Source organism: Orcinus orca, chromosome 6, assembly GCF_937001465.1.
Source record: "Orcinus orca chromosome 6, mOrcOrc1.1, whole genome shotgun sequence".
Lineage (NCBI taxonomy): Eukaryota > Metazoa > Chordata > Mammalia > Artiodactyla > Delphinidae > Orcinus > Orcinus orca.
Genome location: NC_064564.1, coordinates 36,770,927 through 36,793,119, shown reverse-complemented (window position 1 = coordinate 36,793,119; position 22,193 = coordinate 36,770,927). Strand labels below are relative to the sequence as shown.

General features: G+C 39.3%; 1 protein-coding gene across 14 annotated transcripts in view; it reads right to left on the bottom strand.

The window, feature by feature from the left end:
- TUT7 (terminal uridylyl transferase 7) overlaps positions 1 to 22,193 on the bottom strand; it is a 67,438-nt gene that overhangs the window by 21,624 nt on the left and 23,621 nt on the right. For all 14 annotated transcript variants that reach the window (XM_033411383.2, XM_004283045.4, XM_033411386.2 and 11 more), the window contains exons 11-20: positions 16,921 to 17,073; positions 13,854 to 14,034; positions 11,331 to 12,430; positions 10,768 to 10,918; positions 9,576 to 9,662; positions 8,865 to 8,965; positions 7,131 to 7,188; positions 1,884 to 1,987; positions 1,131 to 1,220; positions 173 to 286 (exon numbers count right to left, since the gene is read on the bottom strand). In XM_033411383.2, coding sequence (XP_033267274.1) covers positions 173 to 286; positions 1,131 to 1,220; positions 1,884 to 1,987; positions 7,131 to 7,188; positions 8,865 to 8,965; positions 9,576 to 9,662; positions 10,768 to 10,918; positions 11,331 to 12,430; positions 13,854 to 14,034; positions 16,921 to 17,073 — 2,139 coding nt within the window. The remainder of the gene's footprint in view (positions 1 to 172; positions 287 to 1,130; positions 1,221 to 1,883; positions 1,988 to 7,130; positions 7,189 to 8,864; positions 8,966 to 9,575; positions 9,663 to 10,767; positions 10,919 to 11,330; positions 12,431 to 13,853; positions 14,035 to 16,920; positions 17,074 to 22,193) is intronic.

Here is a 22,193-nt window from a genome sequence, read left to right as displayed (position 1 = left end):
GAAATTAATTTTTAAACTATTAGTATGGATTACAAACTTAATGCATTGATACAAAAACTTGTAGGAAAATAGTAAAAATTTTAACTACAGAACCACAGAATTTTAGAGAAGGAAGAGGGCTCAAAGATCACCCAGCTCTACAGATGAGAAATACAATTTCTTTTACTAATACCTCTTGAAGGACAGGAATGACTGGTGGGTTCCTCTGCTGGAGAAAATATAGCACCATAAGCGTGTATGCATATGACGATAAGCTGCCTCTAGAAGCATCGCCAATATCGCACATCTGGGGGGAAGGAAAAGGAGGAACAAAGGAAAGACCACCAATGTCTTCTGCTACACTTGCATCTATTCTATTGTCACTAAGAATAAGGTGCTTCTACAGGGCACTAATATAAAAATTACATTTTCAAATGCTAAAATATGCCAACAAAACCAAATAAGACCAACCAAATAAATAAATAAATAAATAAAAATCAAAGCAAAACAAACCCCAACAAAGCTGTGGAACTATCAGCCAGAAGCAATATTAGGTTACCACGTAAAATTTAAGCAACAAAATTTTAGCTTGCTGAGTAGGGCTTCTCAAATAGTTAAAAGAAGCATTTGACATGGCTATGGTTCTTTAAAAATACACACTTATCTTTTCTTTTTCTTTTTTTAATTGAAGTATAGTTGATTTACAATATTATATTAGTTCCAGGTGTACAACATAGTGATACAATATTTTTATAGACTATAGTCCGTTTAAAGTTATAACAAAGTAGGGAATTCCTTGGAGGTCCAGTGGTCAGGACTCTGCACTCTCATTGACGAGGACCTGGGTTCAATCCCTGGTCAGGGAACTAAAATCCCACAAGACGTGCGGTGAGGCCAAAAAAAGTTTTTGCAAAATAATGGCCATATTCTCTGTGCTGTACAATATATCCTTGTTGCTTATTTACTTTATACATAGTACTTTGTGTCTCTTAATCCCATAATACCCCTATCGCTCCACTTCCTCTTCCCACTGGTAACGACTAGTTTGTTTTCTATATCACTGAGTCTGTTTCTGTTATGGACTTATGTTTTCAACAAGGTTGAAGATGTAATGAAATTTCCTGATAAATCACAAGAGGAAGCATACTCACCTTTGTAAATACTTTCATGGTATAGCACAAATATTTCACTCTGGGATCAATGGCTGAATAAGCAGATAAGAGCCTTGTGTTATGAAGGGCCTGTTAAAAGGGAAATTACACTATAAGTCTACCAGTTAGAAGAAAAAGTTTTAAGACGGAATATTCTGAAAAGGTTTACACTGTAATTCATTTTAGGATGAAGACATTTAGGCTGAAACTAATATTTTTCCCCTGAAGACAAACTTCATTAACTTACTAGATAAGAATTATAAGTGACATCTGATCTCAGGCCTCCTTAGTCTAAACATTCCTAGAAAATATAGGCTATTAAAATAATCAGTTCCATTTAAGTCAATGTAAGATCTGCACCCCCCACTTCCTGCCCATTATTCAAATTAAATGTCCTTAGGGGCCAGAGAGGTCCCATAAAGCCCTGAAATAAACCAGGTATGAGACCAAAGACACACACACACACAAACACACACACACACATACACGCTCCAAAATTAAAACAAAGTTCAAGCCAAACAAAAAGCACTTGCCACTCTGACCTCATTTTAAATGAATACTAATATTAACTCAATTCTATGTTATATCCCCAGCCTCAGAACACTGCCAGGCACTTAGCAAGCACTCATAAATAACTACTGAAAGAATGAACTGGATGAAATGAATGGTTTAATTTTACTGAAAGATTGTGTAAATTAAGAGATACTTGCTCCCCTTCATCTCCATAAAGAAAAAGTCTAAAGAAAATCTTACCAATGTGTTATACAAACTGATGTCCACTTCCAGACCACTTCTCAAATGGAAGAACTTTACAATTGGCACCTTTGCTGTTGTAATAGGCAAGATGTTTCTCAGCCCTAGGTTGGGAAATAAGATAGTGTCATTAAATGCAGCAGCAGGGGATATAAGTTGCTCTTATGTTAATGTGAGTCACTAAGACTAGTCAAAGAATTCTCTGTTATTAACAAACATCTGGGAAGACTCTTCTGGCAAAGTTTACATTTGTTAAACACATCAATATCTGAAGTACAAGAATGAACAAGGCAGCCACTGCTCTTCAGGAACTCAATGGATCATGTGCATGTGTATAGGGCTGTCAGTCTGATAAACATCACAAAAGAGGAAACTACTACAGAATCTGGACTATGTGGGCCCTACCTATTCTCTCCATATGACTACACATATAATATGGAGAAAAGCCCATAGGGGTAATCATCAGAATCCTCAAAACAAAAATTACTCATCCTGGAGCTAGAAGCTATGTCAGTAAAAGAAAGGAATCGACTTCAACAGAGAAGTAAATTGCTTGAGCTAGGCTTTGAAAAAGAACAGGCAAAAAAAGAGAAGGCTGACGGGATTTACCAGGCAAGGAAAACTGCACAGGGGAAGGGTAGATGCCTGAAGCAGAACGGCATGTTCAGAGAACTTCCATGGAATCGTTCAGGCTACAGAGTGGACTTGAGGGAAAGAAATAATGAGTAATAGGAGATGTGGTAAAAACTGGGAGGAGTCCAAATAGGGAACATATACATCCTTAGAGGCAAAGAAATGCCAATGCACTGGTGTAAGTTGGGGAGAATCACTGACCACATCTATTTAAACAAGGTCCCTGGCAATGGATAGACTGGAGGCACCCAGAAGAGAGACTAAGTGACCATTATAAAAACTGACCCAGGGCTTCCCTGGTGGCGCAGTGGTTGAGAGTCCGCCTGCCTATGCAGGGGACACGGGTTCGTGCCCCGGTCCAGGAAGATCCCACATGCCGCGGAGCGGCTGGGCCCGTGAGCCATGGCCGCTGAGCCTGCACGTCCGGAGCCTGTGCTCCGCAACGGGAGAGGCCACAACAGTGAGAGGCCCGCGTACTGCAAAAAAAAAACAAAAAACAAAAAAACTGACCTGGCAGAGAAGCAGTAAGACATGTGTGAGAGCATCCGTAACTGGATGGGTTGGGGAAGTAGAAGTAGGGGTGATAAGGAAGAAGGAGGGCTGTAACAGTAAGACCATTTCCTGAGCACCTAGATTCCTTTACAAACATTACCTCCTAAGACCATTCACCCTTACCCAAAAGATGAGGAAACAGAGACCCCGAGAAATGAACGTGCTTAGGAATGTGCAGTTGGTGAACTGTGGAGCTGGGATTCAAATCTAGGTATGACTGAATCTACTGAACCTAGTCTAGGACAGGCTAATTATCACTTCATTCATTTTGGTGATTCCAAGGAAGCCAATGTCAATAAGCAAGAAAGAGGATTCAGAAGGACGAGCCGGTAGTGGTGGCTGTAGCAGAAGGGAGGCAGTAAAGAGAAAGATGAGCTCAGCCTGAGATGTTGGGGTTTGAGCTCCTTCTGAGAGAGTTAAGTGGTGATGGCTAGAGGGCAGAAACCTAGCGGTCTGGAATATAGAAAAAAAAGTACACAGATGAAAGAAATTTCAGCAAAAAAGGTCTGTGTGGGAGATAGAAGTCTAACACACTGATAGGGAGGAGAGGCAAGGAAGCTCGTACTTACTGAACACTTTGTGTTATGTCAGGCCCTGTAGTTTAATGTATTGCCTTGCTTAATCTTAAATGCTATTTCTGTTGTTCCTGCTTTATAGATGAGAAACTGAGTGCTCATAATGAAGCTGAGTGACTTTTGGGGATCACACAGCCAGAAAGCAGGAACCCAAGATTTAAAACTAGAGAGTCTGATTCTAGAAGCCCCATTAATTACTTTGCTATACTGGCTCTAAATTAGATATCCTTTTTCTCAATCTCCTTCCCATTCTAGAATTTGACCCTGCTAACCACTTCTAAGCCTGTTCTCTAGGATTTATTCATAGCACATCATCCTGGTTCCTATTTTACCATTCCAATAGCTCTTTTTTCAGTGTCCTTCCCTAATTTCTACACTCAAGAATTAAAGCTTGGTCCTCAACTTCTCTCAAATGATCCCATGGAATTCTGTTTTATTCTTGGCTTCTGTCTCTCTTTCTTCCTTCAAGCATTTCAATACAAAACTGTTTCATTTTGTTCTTCAATCCTAACTGACAACTCCATATTTCTAACTGCTTGCTGTACTGTTAACTCTCGGAGATTATAGCTTCATGGCACGCTGGTGTTCTCTGCAAACATTCTCATTTCTCAAATACCCAGACATCAGCCTGAACCCTTATTTCCTACTTGTAGGTTCCAATTCTAGGAAATTTCCCTTTGGAATCTCTCGTATTCTTTTCCTTTTAGGATCACTGGCAACTGGTTAAGGTCCTTCTGCCCTGTCACTTAGATTATATCTTCCCTAAGAGTATATCAGCTCCCTAAAAAGTTTAAGTTTTGCTTTTATGGGGTTTCTCCCCTCTGAAGAAACTTCAGTGGCTTCCAAATATCTACAGACTTTACCTTATCTCCTAATAGTTCCCACTTGAAATTCCTCTCAAAATGTACCAATCTTCTCACTGTCCTAAAAAATATATTACAGTGATTCTCGCACTCACATCCATGCATCTTAGAAATGACTTCTCTTCCTATCCTCTTCAAATCATGTTCATCATCATCTGAGATCAGAAAAAGCCCATCTCTTCCATGAACCTCCCCTACCCAACTCTTTTCCCAGAATCTCTCTCTTCAGAAGTTATTTAATACTTGCTGTAGTTTCTACAACTCATTTTAATAAATGAATACTACCACACATTGTTACACAGCCTGTGAGATTATCTTACGTTTGAGATCTGAAAGCTGTCAAAGACCTATACAGACTTATTTTTCTACCATCCCGAAGTGCCCAACACAGTGCTGAGCACATAACAGGTACCCAATAAAATACATGGGGAGACTGCTTTCTTAATCATAGTCCTGTAGCTATTATTCCATTTTTGTTCCATGCAATCTGCATTACATTGTAATCTGTATGTAAAAGTCATTTCTAGTCTAAAAATGACCTATTTTTAACATGGTTCATTCTTAGGAAATACACACAGGTATCTAGGGGAAAGGGACGTGATGTTTGCAGCTTAATCTCATATGGTACAGAAAAAAATCGTGAGCAAGCAAGAGATAGAATGATCAATCAAATGTGGTAAAATGTTAACAACTGGTGGATCTGAATGAAGGATAGACAGAGTTCTTTATACAATTTTTGCTGCTTTCCTTTAACTTTGAAATTATTTCAAAATCAAAAGTCAAAACCTAGCTCAGTACTAAATAACTAATAGTCACGGAAGCTTAGTAATTTAGTTTCTTTGCATAATCTTCAAAAATAAAAATAGCGAGAGAGAGTCATGGGCATATACACACTAACAAACGCAGTAAGGTAGATAGCTAGTGGGAAGCAGCCGCATGGCACAGGGATATTGGCTCGGTGCTTTGTGACAGCCTGGAGGGGTGGGATGGGGAGGGTGGGAGGGAGGGAGACGCAACAGGGAAGACATATGGGAACATATGTTTATGTATGACTGATTCACTTTGTTATAAAGCAGAAACTAACACACCATTGTAAAGCAATTATACCCCAATAAAGATGTTAAAAAAATAAAATAAAATAAAAAAATAAAAAAATAAAATAAATAAAATAAAAAAGCATATGATCTTTAGAGGTAAAATTCCCAAAATGCTTGCTTCAATGACCAAAAAAATCATATCAAAACATATTAAAAAAATACTGATGCGCTAGGTTTTCATTAGGAGTAAATCAAAATTAAGTTTTTTTCCCCCATTACTTAAATAACACAGTATCCTCTTTAAACTCCTGTAAATAAAAAATGCAACAGGGACTTCCCTGGTGGCGCAGTGGTTAAGTATCTGCCTGCCAATGCAGGATACACGGGTTCAAGCTCTGGTCTGGGAAGATCCCAAATGCCGCGGAGCAGCTAAGCCCATGAGCCGCAACTACTGAGCCTGCGTGCCACAACTACTGAAGCCCACGCACCTACAGCCCGTGCTCTGCAATGAGAAGCCACCACAATGAGAAGCACGTACACCGCAACAAAGAGTAGCCCCCGCGTGCAGCTACGAAGACCCAACGCAGCCAAAAATAAATAAAATATAAATAAATTTATTTAAAAAAAGAATGCAACAAAAAGGGGCATTCCAGGTGCATATTTATGTGTATGTATGTATGTATGTATGTGTGCATGCCCATGCTGTGAATTTAGGTCTACTCTTTTTTTTTTTTTTTTTTTTTGCGGTACGCGGGCCTCTCACTGTTGTGGCCTCTCCCGTTGCTGAGCACAGGTTCCGGACGCGCAGGCTCAGCGGCCATGGCTCACAGGCCCAGCCGCTCCGCGGCACGTGGGATCTTCCCAGACCGGGGCACAAACCCGTGTCCCCTGCATCGGCAGATGGACTCTCAACCACTGCGCCACCAGGGAAGCCCTAGGTCTACTCTTGACTAAGATATAAGAAAGCTTTCCATGGATGGTGCACGGATTTTAAGTTCCACAAAGGCAACGACAATATCTTGCTCACTTTCATTTTCAACTCTTAGCACAGAAGTTGGATGAACCACAGTTTAAAAGAAGACTCTCACTGTTAACAGCATCCATAGCTGCCTCTGACAAAGAGAGGCAGGAGAATATGCTAATGGCATTTCAGCTCTGTGCACAATTTACAGAATCTGTACATTTTACAGCTGTAAATACTTGTTCAGGGTCACACACAGCTAAACAGCTGTAAGTACAATCCATCACCCTAGTCCATGGTGCTTCCCACTATACTTCACATCACTGCGAGCAGCCCCTACACTTTGATTTACACAATGCTGATAAGGCAAAGCGATTCCCAAAATTTCCTGCGTGGTATATACTTTGTCTTGAAATAAAACTGACTGAGGCAAAAACATGCACACACATATTATAACCAATTCCTCAGCTTTTCATACTTAATCACATAAGATTTTTTTAAAGACACCAATACCACAAATGTTATATGAACCACTACACTGTTTCGTCGGCATTCATAAATTCTAAGTATGCAAAACACTAATAAAAAAGACAAAAATATTTTTTAGAAAAAGCTTACAGAGGTACCTGAATGTTTTTTGAGGACTCTTGCCAATTCTTCAATAGTTCTTACACAGTCCAACCCCTGCAAGAAAAATGGCACAAACAAACAAACAAAAAGGCACAAACTACTGAATCAGAAATGGAAGACAGGTTCCTAACCTTGTCATAGTTTCCATTTCCTCCAGAAATAACAAAATTAACTTCAAATTATTCTACATACATTTTTCCCTTTTAGGTGAGCGTTAATCCTCATTCATAGGGATATCCTAAGGATGTGGAAACCCTCATTGGGTTGCTCTTGGAGGCACAAGAAAGGCTGAAATCAGTGTCTCCAGAAAAGTCTCTGAACCAGCGAGGATCTCCATTTTTCCCCGCTATGTAATTATGTCACTCAGAAGTACTCTCTATGTGACAGAATTAATAAGAGGGAGCTTCTGTGGCCCGTCTTATTCATTCTGGGTAGACCTTCATTATACTTTAATTAAGAGCTGATGAAATGCTGTGGAGAGTAATTAAGCTCAGATTATTTCTCCACAGAACTAGTGAAAAATATAATGCACAAAAAGAAAGTCATACAGGAAATATGAATAATATTTCAAATATTTAAAAACATTTGGGCTGAAACATTAAGTCCTTCTGATGGCTATATACTTCCCAGAATATATTTGGAATTTAATTTAAAAATGCCCTCAAGACTAGTTTATTAATCATGTAAAAATTCAATCTTGATGATGTATTGGGTTGGCCAAAAAGTTCGTTTGGGTTTTTCCACATTACAGGAAAACCCGAACGAACTTTTTGGCCACCCGATATAATCAGGTCATTCCATATATTGGACCCAATCTTGCTTAGCCACCTATTCACCATAGTCATGCTAGATAACTTTTGACTATTTTCCCAAGTCAGATACATCCTCAAAGGATAAAAACCTGAAACTCAAAAAAGGCATAAAAAGATCCCAGCAATCACTCCTTTGGATATACAGCATTTGGACTGTTACAAATAAAAAATTCAGTACTTCTCAGACTTTACACCTTTTCAAAAGTATTTTACATTTTATAAATGCCTTCATATCCATGAGGGCTGGCAAACCTTTTCTGCTTTGTGGACCATGTGGCCTGTTGCAAGGACTCAACCGGTGAAGTTACAGAGTGAAAGCAGATGTAGACAATACATAAATGAAGGGGTGTGGCTGTATGCCAATAAAAACTGATATTTACAACACAGGCAGCGAGCCATAGTTCCCTGACTCCTGACATACATGATCCAAGCTGATGAGCACAACCATCTCCTGAGGCAAGAGGATCTCACTTCCATATTAGAGATTATCAACCAAAGACCACATGTTTAAGGACTGATGAACCAAGTCTGTCTTGAATTCAGTTTAGCACTCTCCTATCACTGCACCACATTGCCTGCCTCCTAAAAAACTTCTCAGAAAACCTCACGTTGGTATATTTATGTACCTGAGTCAGCCTAGCGGCTACGCCACTGGGACACGGGAGAGGCTGGTTTAGCTTTCTAGAATTCCCAGATGTTGCTTTCAAATCTAGTTTGCACTACAAGTTGCAAGCAGAAGCCTTTCTACTCCTCACATTCACTTCTCAACTTCTAAGTTATCTGACCAGACAGATTGTGCCAAATGGCATACTCCGTATGATACACCCTGATAAATCTGGAAAATACCATGCTGTATTGTCAGTCAAGATTGTCAAATCACACTCCACAGCAAATGGAAGTTTTACGTGGTCACTGTACCTCAGCAGTTTCAAGTCCATTAATTGTCATACAGACGTCAAGGTCACTCTGTTTGAACCCAAATCCATTTTTGGAGGAGCCAAACAAGCTCAGTTTAGTTCCTGTTAGGGATATATGAAAAGTCATACCTAATTACCTGAGTACATTTAATCTTCTGATCGAAACAACTCTCTCATGAATCAAAAATACCCAGTTGTTAACTGTCCTATAACAATCTCATTATAATTATGTTCTTTTATTAACTAGTCATTTATTATAAATTATTTTCTCTCAAAATTTACTATAAATAAATAAATACAAGTTATAGAAGACATGCAAGATTATCAAATGCCACTTTCTTCTTAAATGCAAGGACATTTCAAGGAAAATGTGGATCATCTCAGAACATTTAATAATGTAAGCTTACTACTTTCTAAATAAATTCACTTTTTACAGGTCTGAATTTTGACTCTAAACCTAATACTAAATGAAGTTCACTTGTGGTATCTGCTAAGCAAAATACTACACTGCTTCTATCTTTTCTATTGGCAAACTAGGATTGGGAAGACCAAAAGCCACCCTAGGTATATCACAGAACAACTGAAGCCCTGTCCCCACCATCACTGTAACACTGCTTTCTTAGTCTCAAAATTAATGTTGTTGTAACACATGTACTCATTCTGAAGGAAAGTCACACTATCGTTCTTTTCTTAAAGGTAAAAACTTATTTACCTGGAAACTCTTGTCTTATGAAACTTTCTAGGTTTTGCCGAATATGTTCACGTGCCTGATCTTCTAAAATTGTTGGAGAAAAATCCTCTGTTTAAAATAAACAGATACATTCAGAAACAAAGATTGTTCACATTCTCTGAAAAACTATATTTTTTAATAAAACCTAACCGGCTTAAAAAAAAAAATAAACAAAACTCTAAATTTTGTGTGTCTTCTCAGTAGACAGCATTAAGCAATGTAAAATAAAGATGCCTTTTGAAAGAGTCTATCACCAAGAACTGCTCCTGAGATGTAAAGCAGTCTGAACAAGGATTCTGCTCCTGGGTTTCAGAGAGACCCAGAGCCCTATGAAGGCAGCCTTCAGGGAACTACACAAACTCCCACACTGCCCCCCCGCCCCCCTCGCCAGGGTGAACACAATAGTTTGTGAGCATGTGCATATGTATGTATTTTTTCTAAAGAGAACCAATAGTTTTCTTTCCTCACTTATACTCTCTGAAGAGGTTTAAAAAAGAAATCCCTGATTCAGGATAAGTGTCTTCTGGCACAGACAGACATCTCAAGGTACAGCAATGTGATGGATCACATTCTTTCACTCTAAGCAGCTGCCATGCCTCTCCATGTAATGTTTTTCCTTGTAGAGCTTTATACCTCAGTATACCAACACTTCCCCAAACTGGTGATCCTTAAAGGGCTGTTATAAAGGTTATTAATTAGCATTAATTAAAAAGTACTCTATGCTCAAATTTTGGAAAAGGGTTACATAAGACTAAAGAGTTAAATAAGTTCTTTACCATAGCATTTCTCAGAAGGCTTTATTATGCTAATGTGCCCTAAAAACCTCTACGGGAGGGGGCAGGATATAGAGTTATTCCCTACTTGACCTATGGAATACTCCTTGTGACGAAATACGATTAATGGCAGGCACCTAGAAAAACATTTCAAGGAATACCAGTTAGGAAATGATAGTACTCCAGTCTTAAGACTTAAAAATTCTCCCTCCGTGTCTTTCTTTAACAATTTTTTATTGCATGTCCCAAATGGAACAGGATACACAGAGCACTGTGGATACAATGGAGAATGGAACAGACTTAGCCCCTATAATGAAGCTAACAGGTTAGTGATTCAGATAACTCTTGAGAAAATGCCAATTTAATATTTTGACAAATCAAAAGAAATGTTAATAACTTACTATAACACTGAATGCAAACTTGATCTAAGATATTTGAAAATTTGGGTGTTAATGGTGGCAAAGGTTCCAGCTGGATTCTTTTGAAGTCTTCGGGACAGTCCTTCTTTAGATGACCCTCTCGTTTGCATAAACTGCATACTACTGTAGGAGACTGCAGGAAGATGGCAAAGCAAATAATAAAAGATTTAAGATAAAACTTTATTTACCAAATAAAGGGGTCTTGAATCTTTTTTCCAAAGTACACATTCTACTTCTCACATTCCAAAGGAATGAAAATATAATGGTGTGGCCACTCCAAAGTATCTGAGATGGGGACACCCTTTTGGTACACGCAGGAGCAAAAGGCAGTTATTTTTACTACCAACAGCATTACTTTTCTCCTCTGCAAATTCCTAAGAGATTAAGGAGGGAAGTGGACCTAGTGGTTGCACTGGAGTGAAAGAGCAACTTGTTAACCACTACCGAGAGAGGAGAGCCCTGTTTTAGTACACAAAAATCGGAAGTACATGCATTAAAACTCTTTCAAGTCTCCTAGTGCCATGTCTAGGAGTGGCACTGATTACCTTGCCTTTGGTGAAGATGAGTTTACTAAATTCATAGAAGAAATCAGACTGATCCGCAGTTGAATTTTCCTCGCATACATTTTCTTCTTTAAGACTGATTTTATTAAGTTCCATTAGTAGATTTCCATCCACCTGGTGTTTTCCACATTCTTTCAAGTCTTCATACTTAGCAGATCCACCTAATTCCTCATCCTCTTCAGACAGGGCATCCTCATCCCCTGATCCAGTGTAGGTGTTGTCTAACTCATCTTCGTTAGCAACATCATCCTCATCTTCCCTTCGGGAAATGGAGAGCCTGGGTTCTTCCTCCTCCTCCTCTTCCTCCTCCTCTTCTTCATCAGAGTGAATGATTCCTGATGTCTGGCCCTGTCTTGAAGGGGTAAAATGGCTTAGAGCATCTCCAAGTTCATCTGTACCTTCAATGCTTTCTTCATCAACATCAGCCTTGTCATCTAAAGTAGCAAATTCGTCACACCCTTTAGCTGTAGGATTTTCGAAGCCTTTTAAATGCAAAGTGCCATGAGTCTCGTCACTTCCTGGGCTGCCACAGATGACAAGCTCTCCACGTTTGCTACTACTTAAAGCTTGATCATCAGCAGTCAAAGGATGCTTGCCCTCCATTCCACATTTTTCTTTCTCATCTTTACTTCCTGTTTCTTGATGATGTACTTTAACATCCTCAGAGTCATCGCAAGTGACCTCTGCCTTGATATAGTCTGAGTTTTCCAGGTGGACACTGATGTGTGTGTTTCCCATTTCCTCTGTTGATGGGCTTTCAAAGGTTTCAGCAGTCTCTTTAAGAGTAAGTGATGGTACCTTGCAGGTGCTCGCAGTTAAACTGGCAGCACCAGGACCTTGAGCCAAAACTGAGGTTTTGAGTTTATCATCTTTCGCTTGTACATCTGGATCACGTTTTGCTACTTCTTTAGAATGTTTGGAAGTACAGGTATCAGTACTCAGAGGCTTTGGAAGGCTGGATTTTGTAATTTTGTGTGGAAGAGCAAAATATTTATACGTTGTCCTTAAACAATGAAGTATATATTCAAACACAGGTTGATTATTTAGGGTCCTTGCCACATTTCTTTTAACAGAGTAGGGATCTGTAATGAAAAAAAAAATCTGCTACTTCATACACTTCTATTTCATGTTTTAAAAATTAGCCTGCTATAGATAAAGACAACAAGTAAGCAACAGTAAAATTTATCATGTATCATAAGCTTTTTAAAAAACTGGGGATGGGGAGTAAGAAGATACAGTTTAAAAACGAAAAGAAATGCTTTCTTAAACATCTGCTCTCTGAAGAGAACCCATTCTGTTCAGAACCAGTACCCCTTCCCTATTCTGTTCTGTGACTGCGGAGCTTAAAAAAAAAAAAAAAAAAAAAAAGATGTCATCAGTGTGGCTCTTGTGCCCTCGGGAAGCGAGGTCTTCCCGCCAGGCTCTGCTGAGTGCTCAGCCTCCCCACTCAGCCAGGCCCTGCGGTTTGTAGAGCTTACCTCCACTCTTCTGCCCTGGGAAGCCCCATCACTGAACTGGCTGGACTGAATTCAGGGGCGAGAGGGAGGCACCAGGAGGAGACACCACTTCTCTCAATCTTTTCTCCTCCCCTAGAACTCCAGCAGGTTAGGCAATTGGCCAGAAGAGCTGAGCCAGAGAAACTGCAGGGGAGGGTTTAAAAATGTGAGATCCCCATGACTGCACACAGAATTTATGCAAAATGCAAAAAACCCTCTTATGCAATATAAGGCTTGAAAAAAATCAAGCAAAAATAAGAAAATTCCATTTAGGAGGTTCTTTAAATTATCTGAAGGAGGAGAATTAAGATTTCTAGTGGGGTTTCCACCTCCTGACTTTGTAAAGCTGAGATCTCATACATTTAATGAAATCTACAGGGCACATCAGTATGTCTTTTATACAATGGTTTCAGTTAAATGAACCTTAACTCATTTAAGAGTTTAAGTGTTTTTTTTAAGAGAAAAGGTGTTTTCATGAATAAGTTCTAAATGTTATTGCAAATATTCCAAAAATAACTATCCTTTTTCTCTATGGAGAGGAATCCAATGAAGAATGTTATTTTTCATGAGAAAAGGTATTTTCCTCAACCTTTGTAAAACTAAACAACATCAACAACAATCCATGAAAGGAGTGAATCTAAAAATCCAGAAATGAGAACAGCAAAGAGGAAAGTGGGATTTACACATCACTTGGAAAAGACTTTTTAAGCATTTCAAGTTGTTAAAGCAATTTACAAAGAAAATAAGGACACAGCCAGCCATTCTTTTAGTTGCTTAAGTGATTAAGATGTTTTATTGCAGCACTTAAAAAACCCAGGATGAACAATTTGTTCCCTTGGGATGACTCACTGTAACACATGCAAGATTCTAGCTATCTATTTCACTTTTGGGGTCAGGCCTACCTTACATGTAGGAGCTGAAAAAAGACTGAAATAAAAAGCATGCTGTTAGACTGACACCTTAAAAAAAAGGTGGGGTGGGGAAATTAAAGATAAACATTTTGAGGTACCTTCAATGGCAATGCGCTTTTTGGGCCAATCCTTTGATTCACGAGATACCGATTCCTTGACACGGATACTTATCACTAAATCAGCCAAATTAAATTCTAAAGCATAGAATCGAAGCAATTCCACCCAGAGCTGCCCAACCGGTACTGAAGGCTGGTGTTTTAAATCAAATATTAATGATACCTATTAACAGCAAAGAGAAAATATACAGGTTATTTCAGATGTCAGTACAATCTGAAAAATAAGAGATCATTCAAGCATCAAATAAAAAAAATCTGAAAAACCTTAGCAAAGATATGAATTTGACAGTCTATCTAGATAACCACATTCTAGGTTCTATTTCGATTGTGGGAAAACAGCATTCCTTCACTGAATTCCCAGGATTAAAGTATGTTAAAATCTAGTCATTATCATAGGAATAGACAGGCAGTTTTATGTAACCAGGCAGCACTCCTTATTTTGAAGTCTTAAGGGCAGGTGGAGAGAACTGTGCCCTGATTGCTACTACCCTCAGCACTGAGCTCTCCCTGTTCCTGCCTCTGGAGGGTGCCTTTACACAGTTACACACAGAAATGGGCTACAGCTAGAGGCACAGAGCAAAAGGAAAAACACTCCTCTCACTTGCTCTGAGAAGCTACATTAAGTTCATTGAATCTGCCGGTAGCAACTGATTTTAAAGTCAAATAAATAACTCTTGATATCAGAAATTAATACTAAGTTTTCCACTCACAGACTCATGACAAGTTGGGACATACTGTGATGGAATATAGTGGAAAGTACAAAGGACTTAGAAAAGAAAAAAATGGGTCCAAATACAATTTTGCCACTTCACAGATCTTAACTGCTCTGTGACTTAGCTTCTTCTTTCTTGGATTGGCAGTATAGCACAGAGGCTAAGAGAACTGGCTTTGGAGTGGGACATGCTTAGCTTTCAAATCCAGCTCTGCCATTTACTGGCTGTGTCTGATCCTGGTGAAGGTATACAAGCTGTCTAAGCCTCAGTTTCCTCATCTGAACAATGGGGATCACAGTACCCACCTCATAGGGTTGTTGGGAGGACTGAGTGAGAGAGTGTCTGTTAAGAGCTTAGCACAGTGCCTGGCACACATGTTCAAAAAATGGTCGCTACCATTATCTGCAGAGTAGGGATGATACCACCTATAACACAGGATAGTTATGAGGATTAAATCAGAAAACAAGGGAAAGCATCTGGCAGACTGGTTGCTCTCTGTATTTTTTCATTTAGGTATAGTCTTTTTAAATACAAGAAATCCATATACCATTGAAACAATGTCACAACTGTAAGATGCTCTTAAGAGGTAATCTAGTTCAACTCCCATATGCTACAAGAGAAGGAACTGAAGTCCAAAGAGTGACTTGTCAAAGGTCTCAATGCTTGTCAGGAGCAAAATGAGGACAATGTCTCCTGATCCCAGTCCAGTGTTCTTTCACCACACCATGCAATTTCGACACTGTTGAGGTCTCAATTTCAGAAGTGGCAGCATGATTTCTCTCTCCAATTAGCATTCAAATGAAAAGATAAAGTATTTAATTGGACTTTCAGCAATAGCTTTTCCTTCTAGGGTATACAAATTTGTTTCCAATCACACTTTACTATATCAAGCTTCAAAACAAGTGGTATGGTATTTTATTAATGCCACATACTTATTCACTAAATCTTAACCACAAAGGTTCTGTGAAATAAGATAAAGTTATTAGGTGGGCTTACGAAGCAAAACTGATTAAAAATGGAAGTTGTCTAGGTCCCACACACTATAGTCGAGGACACAAAGAAAACCCCAGAAATGGAAAGCTTCATTAGATCTCACCTCTTTATCCATATATTCAGCATTACTAAGGATTTTTAAGCATCTCACTGAAATGACTTGATAATATCATAACATGGAACTTAAGAGACCTTTGACATATCTAGACCAGTGGTACTTACACTTTTTGTTGTTGTTGTTGTTATTGTTTCTGCTTTTTTAACGTAGAGAACACTTTCTTTCTCAAATAAAATAAGACTAGCAACTAGCATTTACTAAGTGCTTACCACATGCTCGGCACTGAGTGAAGCATTCTATAAGTCAGTGACTATGAGAGGGTACCAATATCATCCCCATTCACAGGTGAGGAAACTGGGGCACAGAAAGATTAAGTCACCTGCCCAAAGACACACAGCTAGGAAGTGGGAGAGCTGCATTTGTGTTTGTAAATTCAAATATTCTGGCTCCACAGCCTGTGCTTTTAGCCACTCCTGGAACCCCAAATAGAAAACTGATACCAGCAGCGTGCTCCGGCGGCAGCAGGGGTAGAGTGCCACCCCCACCCTCTTCCCCTCAACTCTCAAGGATTCCAGAAAACACACCTGGAGAACGTATGATTCACCATTATCTCCTCATTTTAGGCATGAGTAAATAAGGACTAAAAGAGTGACATGACCTGTTTGCAAAGAGCTAGGATAAGAATCCAGGTCTCAGAAGTATTTTGTGGGTATTACTGTCATTTTACCCCAAAGGGTTATGGGGAAGCTCATGGAGTCAAGGACCATTTACCAATTTGGGTCAGAATCCTATTGTTATTACTAGTATAATTACATTGTTCAGATTTTTGTTTGAAATTCTAATGGCAATTCTTTCCTTTTGCATAAATTCTCCTGCCCAGCCCTAATAGTATGGATACGGACAAGTACACTAGACCACAGACTTATTCACTGTTATTTTAGTAATTTGAGGTTAGTTAACTTTTCATATATTTAAACCTCATAATACTATCTAAGACCTAAGCTCTTAGAGGACAGATTGGAGTTTATCTCTGAATTCTCAGCCTCTTTCACAGCACCTTGCACACAGAAGAAACCACGTAAGTAACTGTGGATTCAATGATTTGAATTTTACCTTTTCTCATTACTTGTCTATTCAAAGGACTGGATAGACTAGAAACTAAACAGCCACGAAATAGTTAAGATAGTTGAGGAAAGAAGAGAGGAAGAACTGAGTAACTCATAAACTCCACAATTAACAACAAATTAAAAATAGACAGTAAAACTAGAAACAAGGGAGAACAGACCTGTCCCCTTTTAACGGGCATTTCTTTTGGTGCCTCTTCTTTTGCTGAGTCTGCGTCCCCTGCAGCATTATCAGTGTACTCCCAGGCCACAGAGTCTTTCTGAATTTCTTTAAGGTTGAAATTCCCTAGTTTGTTTAATGAGAATCCTTCAATCTGGGAAAAATTAGACACATACTATTATAAGGCAGAAACGATTTTATATCAATCAGAGCATATTAATCCTGGAAGAAATGAAAAGTAACATACTTTAGTTCACTGAAAATATAAAAGGTATTTTTTATAAAAGGAGTATCTTTGAGACATCTGTAAATTTAAAGGAAAAGTCAAGGTTTTGATTTGCAAAAGAATTGGTGATTTTTGGAAATAATTCTTTAGTAAATAGTCTAAGAGAAGGCAACATGGCCTAGGCCTAAGGTCATGGTTCTGGAATAAAACCACCTGGGCCCAAATCTCACTCCCTCATGTACTAGCTGTGAGACCTTCAGTAAGGTCCTCATTTTCTTTAGGTTTCAGGCTCCTGTAAAAAGGGATAACACCAGAATCTCCTTCATGGGATAGTTATGGAATAAAATAATGGACACAAAGCATTCAGATACAGGGTATGGCATATAGTAAGTGTTTAAAAAATATAAAGTGTTTCTTTTGACATTGTTAAGATGCTAAAGAAAAGTCTAGGCTCAAAAGGTCTAAGAAATGTGGAACAAATATGAACAGGTTTCTTTACTGTAGGTACAAAGGGATGTATCACAGCCTTTTAGACAAGTTAATGTACATAGTGAATTGTGGGGTGGGGTGTGTCTGTGGTAGCCCCAGTTCCCCAATGTATTTCCACATCAAATGGACTACTTCTTTGGTTTAGCAGACAGAGCAATCCTAAAACAGAAGACATCATGTCACTCCCCTGCTCATGACAGTTTCCTTCTTACTCAGGATGAAATTCAGTCTTTTCTAGGGCCTAGGTAATCTGGTCCTTTGCTACTTCTCTGACCCATTTTCTCGATCTGTCCTCCTGGCTTGGAGCTGACATCTGCTATTCCCTCTGCTTGGAAGGCTCTTCTCCCTAAATCAGCTAACCCATGCAGTGAGGAACACATTCAGGCTCTGCTCAAATATCTTTGACTCTAACTCCTCCTCTTTCACTCTGTCCTTCGTATCCTGGTTTATTTTTCCTCAGAGAATGACCACCACTTGATATGTACTTATTTACCTTTCTCACCTTACGTAAGGTGTTTCTCTGGCTGCTTTTGAGTTTTGCTCTTTAGTTTTGGTTTACAGCAGCCTGACTATGATGTGCTAAGCATGCTTCTCTTTGAATTTATCTTACTTGAGGTTTACTTGGCTTAGTGAGACTGTAAGTTTGTCTTTTTGTCAAATTTGTGAAACTTTGTTTTTCTATCCCCTTCTCTTGCTCCTCTCCTTCTGGGGCTCAAACTACCCATAGGTTAGATTTTTCTGAAATTGTTCCACAAGTCCCTGAGGTTTATTTATTTATTTTAAAACTTTTTCTCTTTTTCTTCTTTAGATTAGTTTCTACTTATCTATTTTCATATCTATTGACTCTTTCCTATGTCACCTCCACTCTGCTATGATGCCCATCCAGTAAATTTTTTTAATTTAAAATAATATATCTTTCACTTCTAAAATTTCCATTTGCTTCTCTTTACACTTCCTAATTCTCTGGCTGATATTCTCTATCTCTTCAAATTATTGCAAGTGTACTTCCTTTGTCTCATGGAGCAGTTATAATAACTGCTTTTAAAGTCTTTGGTATCTTATCTTGGGCTTGGCATCTGTTGATTTCTTTTCCCTTGAGAGTGTGTCCCATTTTCTTGGCTCTTTGTATTGTTGCGTATTTTTGGATTGCATTCTGGATATTGTGATACTATAATGTATTGTGAAAATTCTGGATTCTTTATGTTACTCCAATACGTGTAGCTACTTTTGCTTTATAGGTAATTAACTGCTTAGACAAAATGCAGATTGTCACCTCTCTGGTAGACAGCAGCTCCAACCTCAGCTCAGTTTAGTAAGCCTTGGCTCTTAACTGTTTTCAGTCTGCTTCACATGTATGGTTTATAAGTCTGTAATTTATTTTAAAAATTCCCAGTCATTATTACTTCAACTTTTCTTCTGTTTCTCTTTCTTCTTTTCCAGGTATTCCCATTATACATACATTACAACCCTTAGTAATTGTCCTACAGTTCTTAGCTATTCTGTTCCATTTCTTTTTCATTCTTTTGTTCCTTTTTGCTTTGCAGTTTGAGAAGTTTCCATTGAATAAAGCTCACTGATTTTTTCCGCAGCTTTGTCCAGTTTCCTGATGAATCCTTCAAAGGCATTCTTCATTTTTGTTAGTTTTGATTTTTAGTATTTCCATTTGATTCTTTCGAGTTTTCATCTCTCAGCTTATATTACCTATTTGTTTTTGCATGTTGACCATTTTTTCCTTTAGAGCCCTTAGCATATTCTTGTTTTTTAAACTCCTGGTCTGATAATTCCAATGTTTGCTCTGTTTCTTCACACTATGTTATTTGCCTTTTAGTATACCTTGTTATTTTTTTGTGGAAAGCTGGGTAAAGTATAGGCCTGGGGTGTGAGGTTTTCTTTTACCTGGCTAGGAGTCAGGCTATGTACTGTTTGTTGTAGCTGTACATGTCAAGGGGCTATAACTTATGCTGGTATCCTTGTTTTTGTCTCCTGTATTGCTTTTGGGTTTCCCAAGAGATTTCTTCTTATATGAGGTCTGTCTGTTGTAATCCCATTATTACACTGGAGGCCTAATGATGCTGTAGTAAGGTGTGAGGGGAGGGGAAGCATTCTATAGTCCTATGTTCAGATCTCAGTCTTTTAGTGAGACTGTGGTCCTGGGCTGTGACCTTCACAAAGTGCTTCTTAGTCCTGCCCACCTGAGGTGAGACAGGAAACTACAGAGGGTTGGAGTTGGTATTTTTCCTTTACCCAGGTCAGTTAGGCCCTGATAAAACTCAAGGTGGTCAGGCTCTGGTAAAACAGTTTCCCTTGAGGGCAGGTTTCTGTTTCTAACAGCAGAATGCTCCAGGCAATTTCAAAATGGCTAGCTTTTCCCTCAAAGGGGATATTTCTTAGATCTTTACCCTGAGAACCTGGTGGGCATTTTTGCAGATAAAACTCATGAAATCAGCCCCCTAAGACTGGCCCCCTTATTGTTTTTCACTTTCAAGCTTATCCAAACTGAGCCTCCAGAATCAGAGTCCATGTTTTCCTACCCTGGTGGCCGTTCCATGGGCAGGATTCTGGGCTTATGCTCTGACAACTTATATATTTGCCTGTCTCTCCAATTTTGGGGGCAGTGGTTTTCCTCATGACCTCAATTCTCTAATGGATCTAAAAAGAGTTGTTGATTTTCAGCATGTTCAGTCTTTTTCTTTTTGCGAGGATAGAGCATTGACTTCCAATCTCCTTATATGGCATGCTGGACTGGTTCAGAAGTCAGTCAGTGATGTACTGAGTTCCCACACAGAATTAAGGGTTCCACTTCTCTATATCTTCCCTTTCTGGTTTTTCTTCCCCTTATTATCTGGTGGCCTTAGTTCCTCTGGCCAGAAAGAGTACTGGTTTTTCTACCAGGGTTGCCTTCAGGGGTAAAGCCACTGAAAAACAGAAACTCACTCTGTGTTGGTCACTTGCTACAGGTTTTGACTTCTCTCCAAAGTCTGTTTGCATTTGTTCAGTCTCCAGAGCCTTCACGTTGTTGTTTTATGTATTTTGTTGAGAATTTATAGCTGTTATTTCCAGAAGGATCACTTGTTTTAGGAGTTCACACCTACATACCGTAAGTGGAACTTGCCTTTCTATTGAAGGGGGAAAGGATTACATCTGTTCTCCTACCTGTAGAGGTCCAGGAACTCTACATTCCTGATCTCATTTCAAAAATTTGCAGATGAGTCTTTCACCAAGGCTCAGAGATTAAATAACTTGTTCAAGGTCACAAGGATTTAAGTGGCAAATCCTGGGTGAATCTCAGGGCTGCCAAACTTTAACACTACTCTTCTTTCTACTATATTATCTGGCATTCTTAAAGTGTAAATAACTATTTCCTAAGGGTTACGTTTACATAATCTAAAATAAGGAAGATTCCAAATAATATCTACTAGGAGACTAGTAAAATATTGTTGTAGGGGATAAATGATGCCAAGAACACAGGGTTAAGCCTATTCATCATTCACAACTCACATATCAATATCTAATGATAATAAATGGGAATTTTAATTGGGAGTAAAAGGTCAGAGAGATAATCTCCAACATGGAAGAAATCTGAGTAGGTTGGGAGAGAATGGCTGAAAGATTTTCGAAAACACAGAGCTGAGCACAGAGATACAATACTCTAAACTTCTTGACAGAGAATTTAGCCTTACTCATCTGTGTATTACCTTCAGGGCCTAGTACAATGACTAACATACAGAGTGCTTTAAAAATTTTGAAGGAGTTAACAGTTTAGATACTTTCATGCACGTAATTTTGAGGTTCTCAATAGATTTTCTGCAGAAAGAGTGATATAAAGTATCTGGCATGAACAAGGCACTGAATTTCTTTTCTCTCACTTGCTTCACATTTTTGACTAAAAGACCCTAGCAGAAGCCAGCACACTGATACTTGACTAGTTTAAAAATGCTGAAAGCTACAGATCACTTTGGTTCAGGCAGCAGAGTTTGCCATAATTGACACACAGAATTCAATCTAGTATTTGGCCACCACATACTTTTTGTTATTAAATCTTGAATAGGCGGGAGGGGAAGATGGCGGAAGAGTAAGACGCAGAGATCACCTTCCTCCCCACAGATACACCAGAAATACATCTACACGTGGAACAACTCCTACAGAACACCTACTGAACGCTGGCAGAAGACCTCAGACCTCCCAAAAGGCAAGAAACCCCCCCACGTAACTGGGTAGGGCAAAAGAAAAAAGAATAAACACAGACAAAAGGATAGGGACGGGACCTGCACCAGTGGGAGAGAGCTGTGAAGGAGGAAAAGTTTCCACACACTAGGAAGCCCCTTTGCGGGCGGAGACTGCGGGTGGCGGAGCCGGGGGGGAGCTTCGGAGCCGCTGAGGAGAGCGCAGCCACAGGGGTGCGGAGGGCAAAGCGGAGAGATTCCCGCACAGAGGATCAGGGCCGACCGGGCACTCACCAGCCAGAGAGGCTTGTCTGCTCACCCGCCGGGGCAGGCGGGGTTGCGAGCGGAGGCTCGGGCTTCGGTCGGAGCGCAGGGAGAGGACTGGGGTTGGCTGCG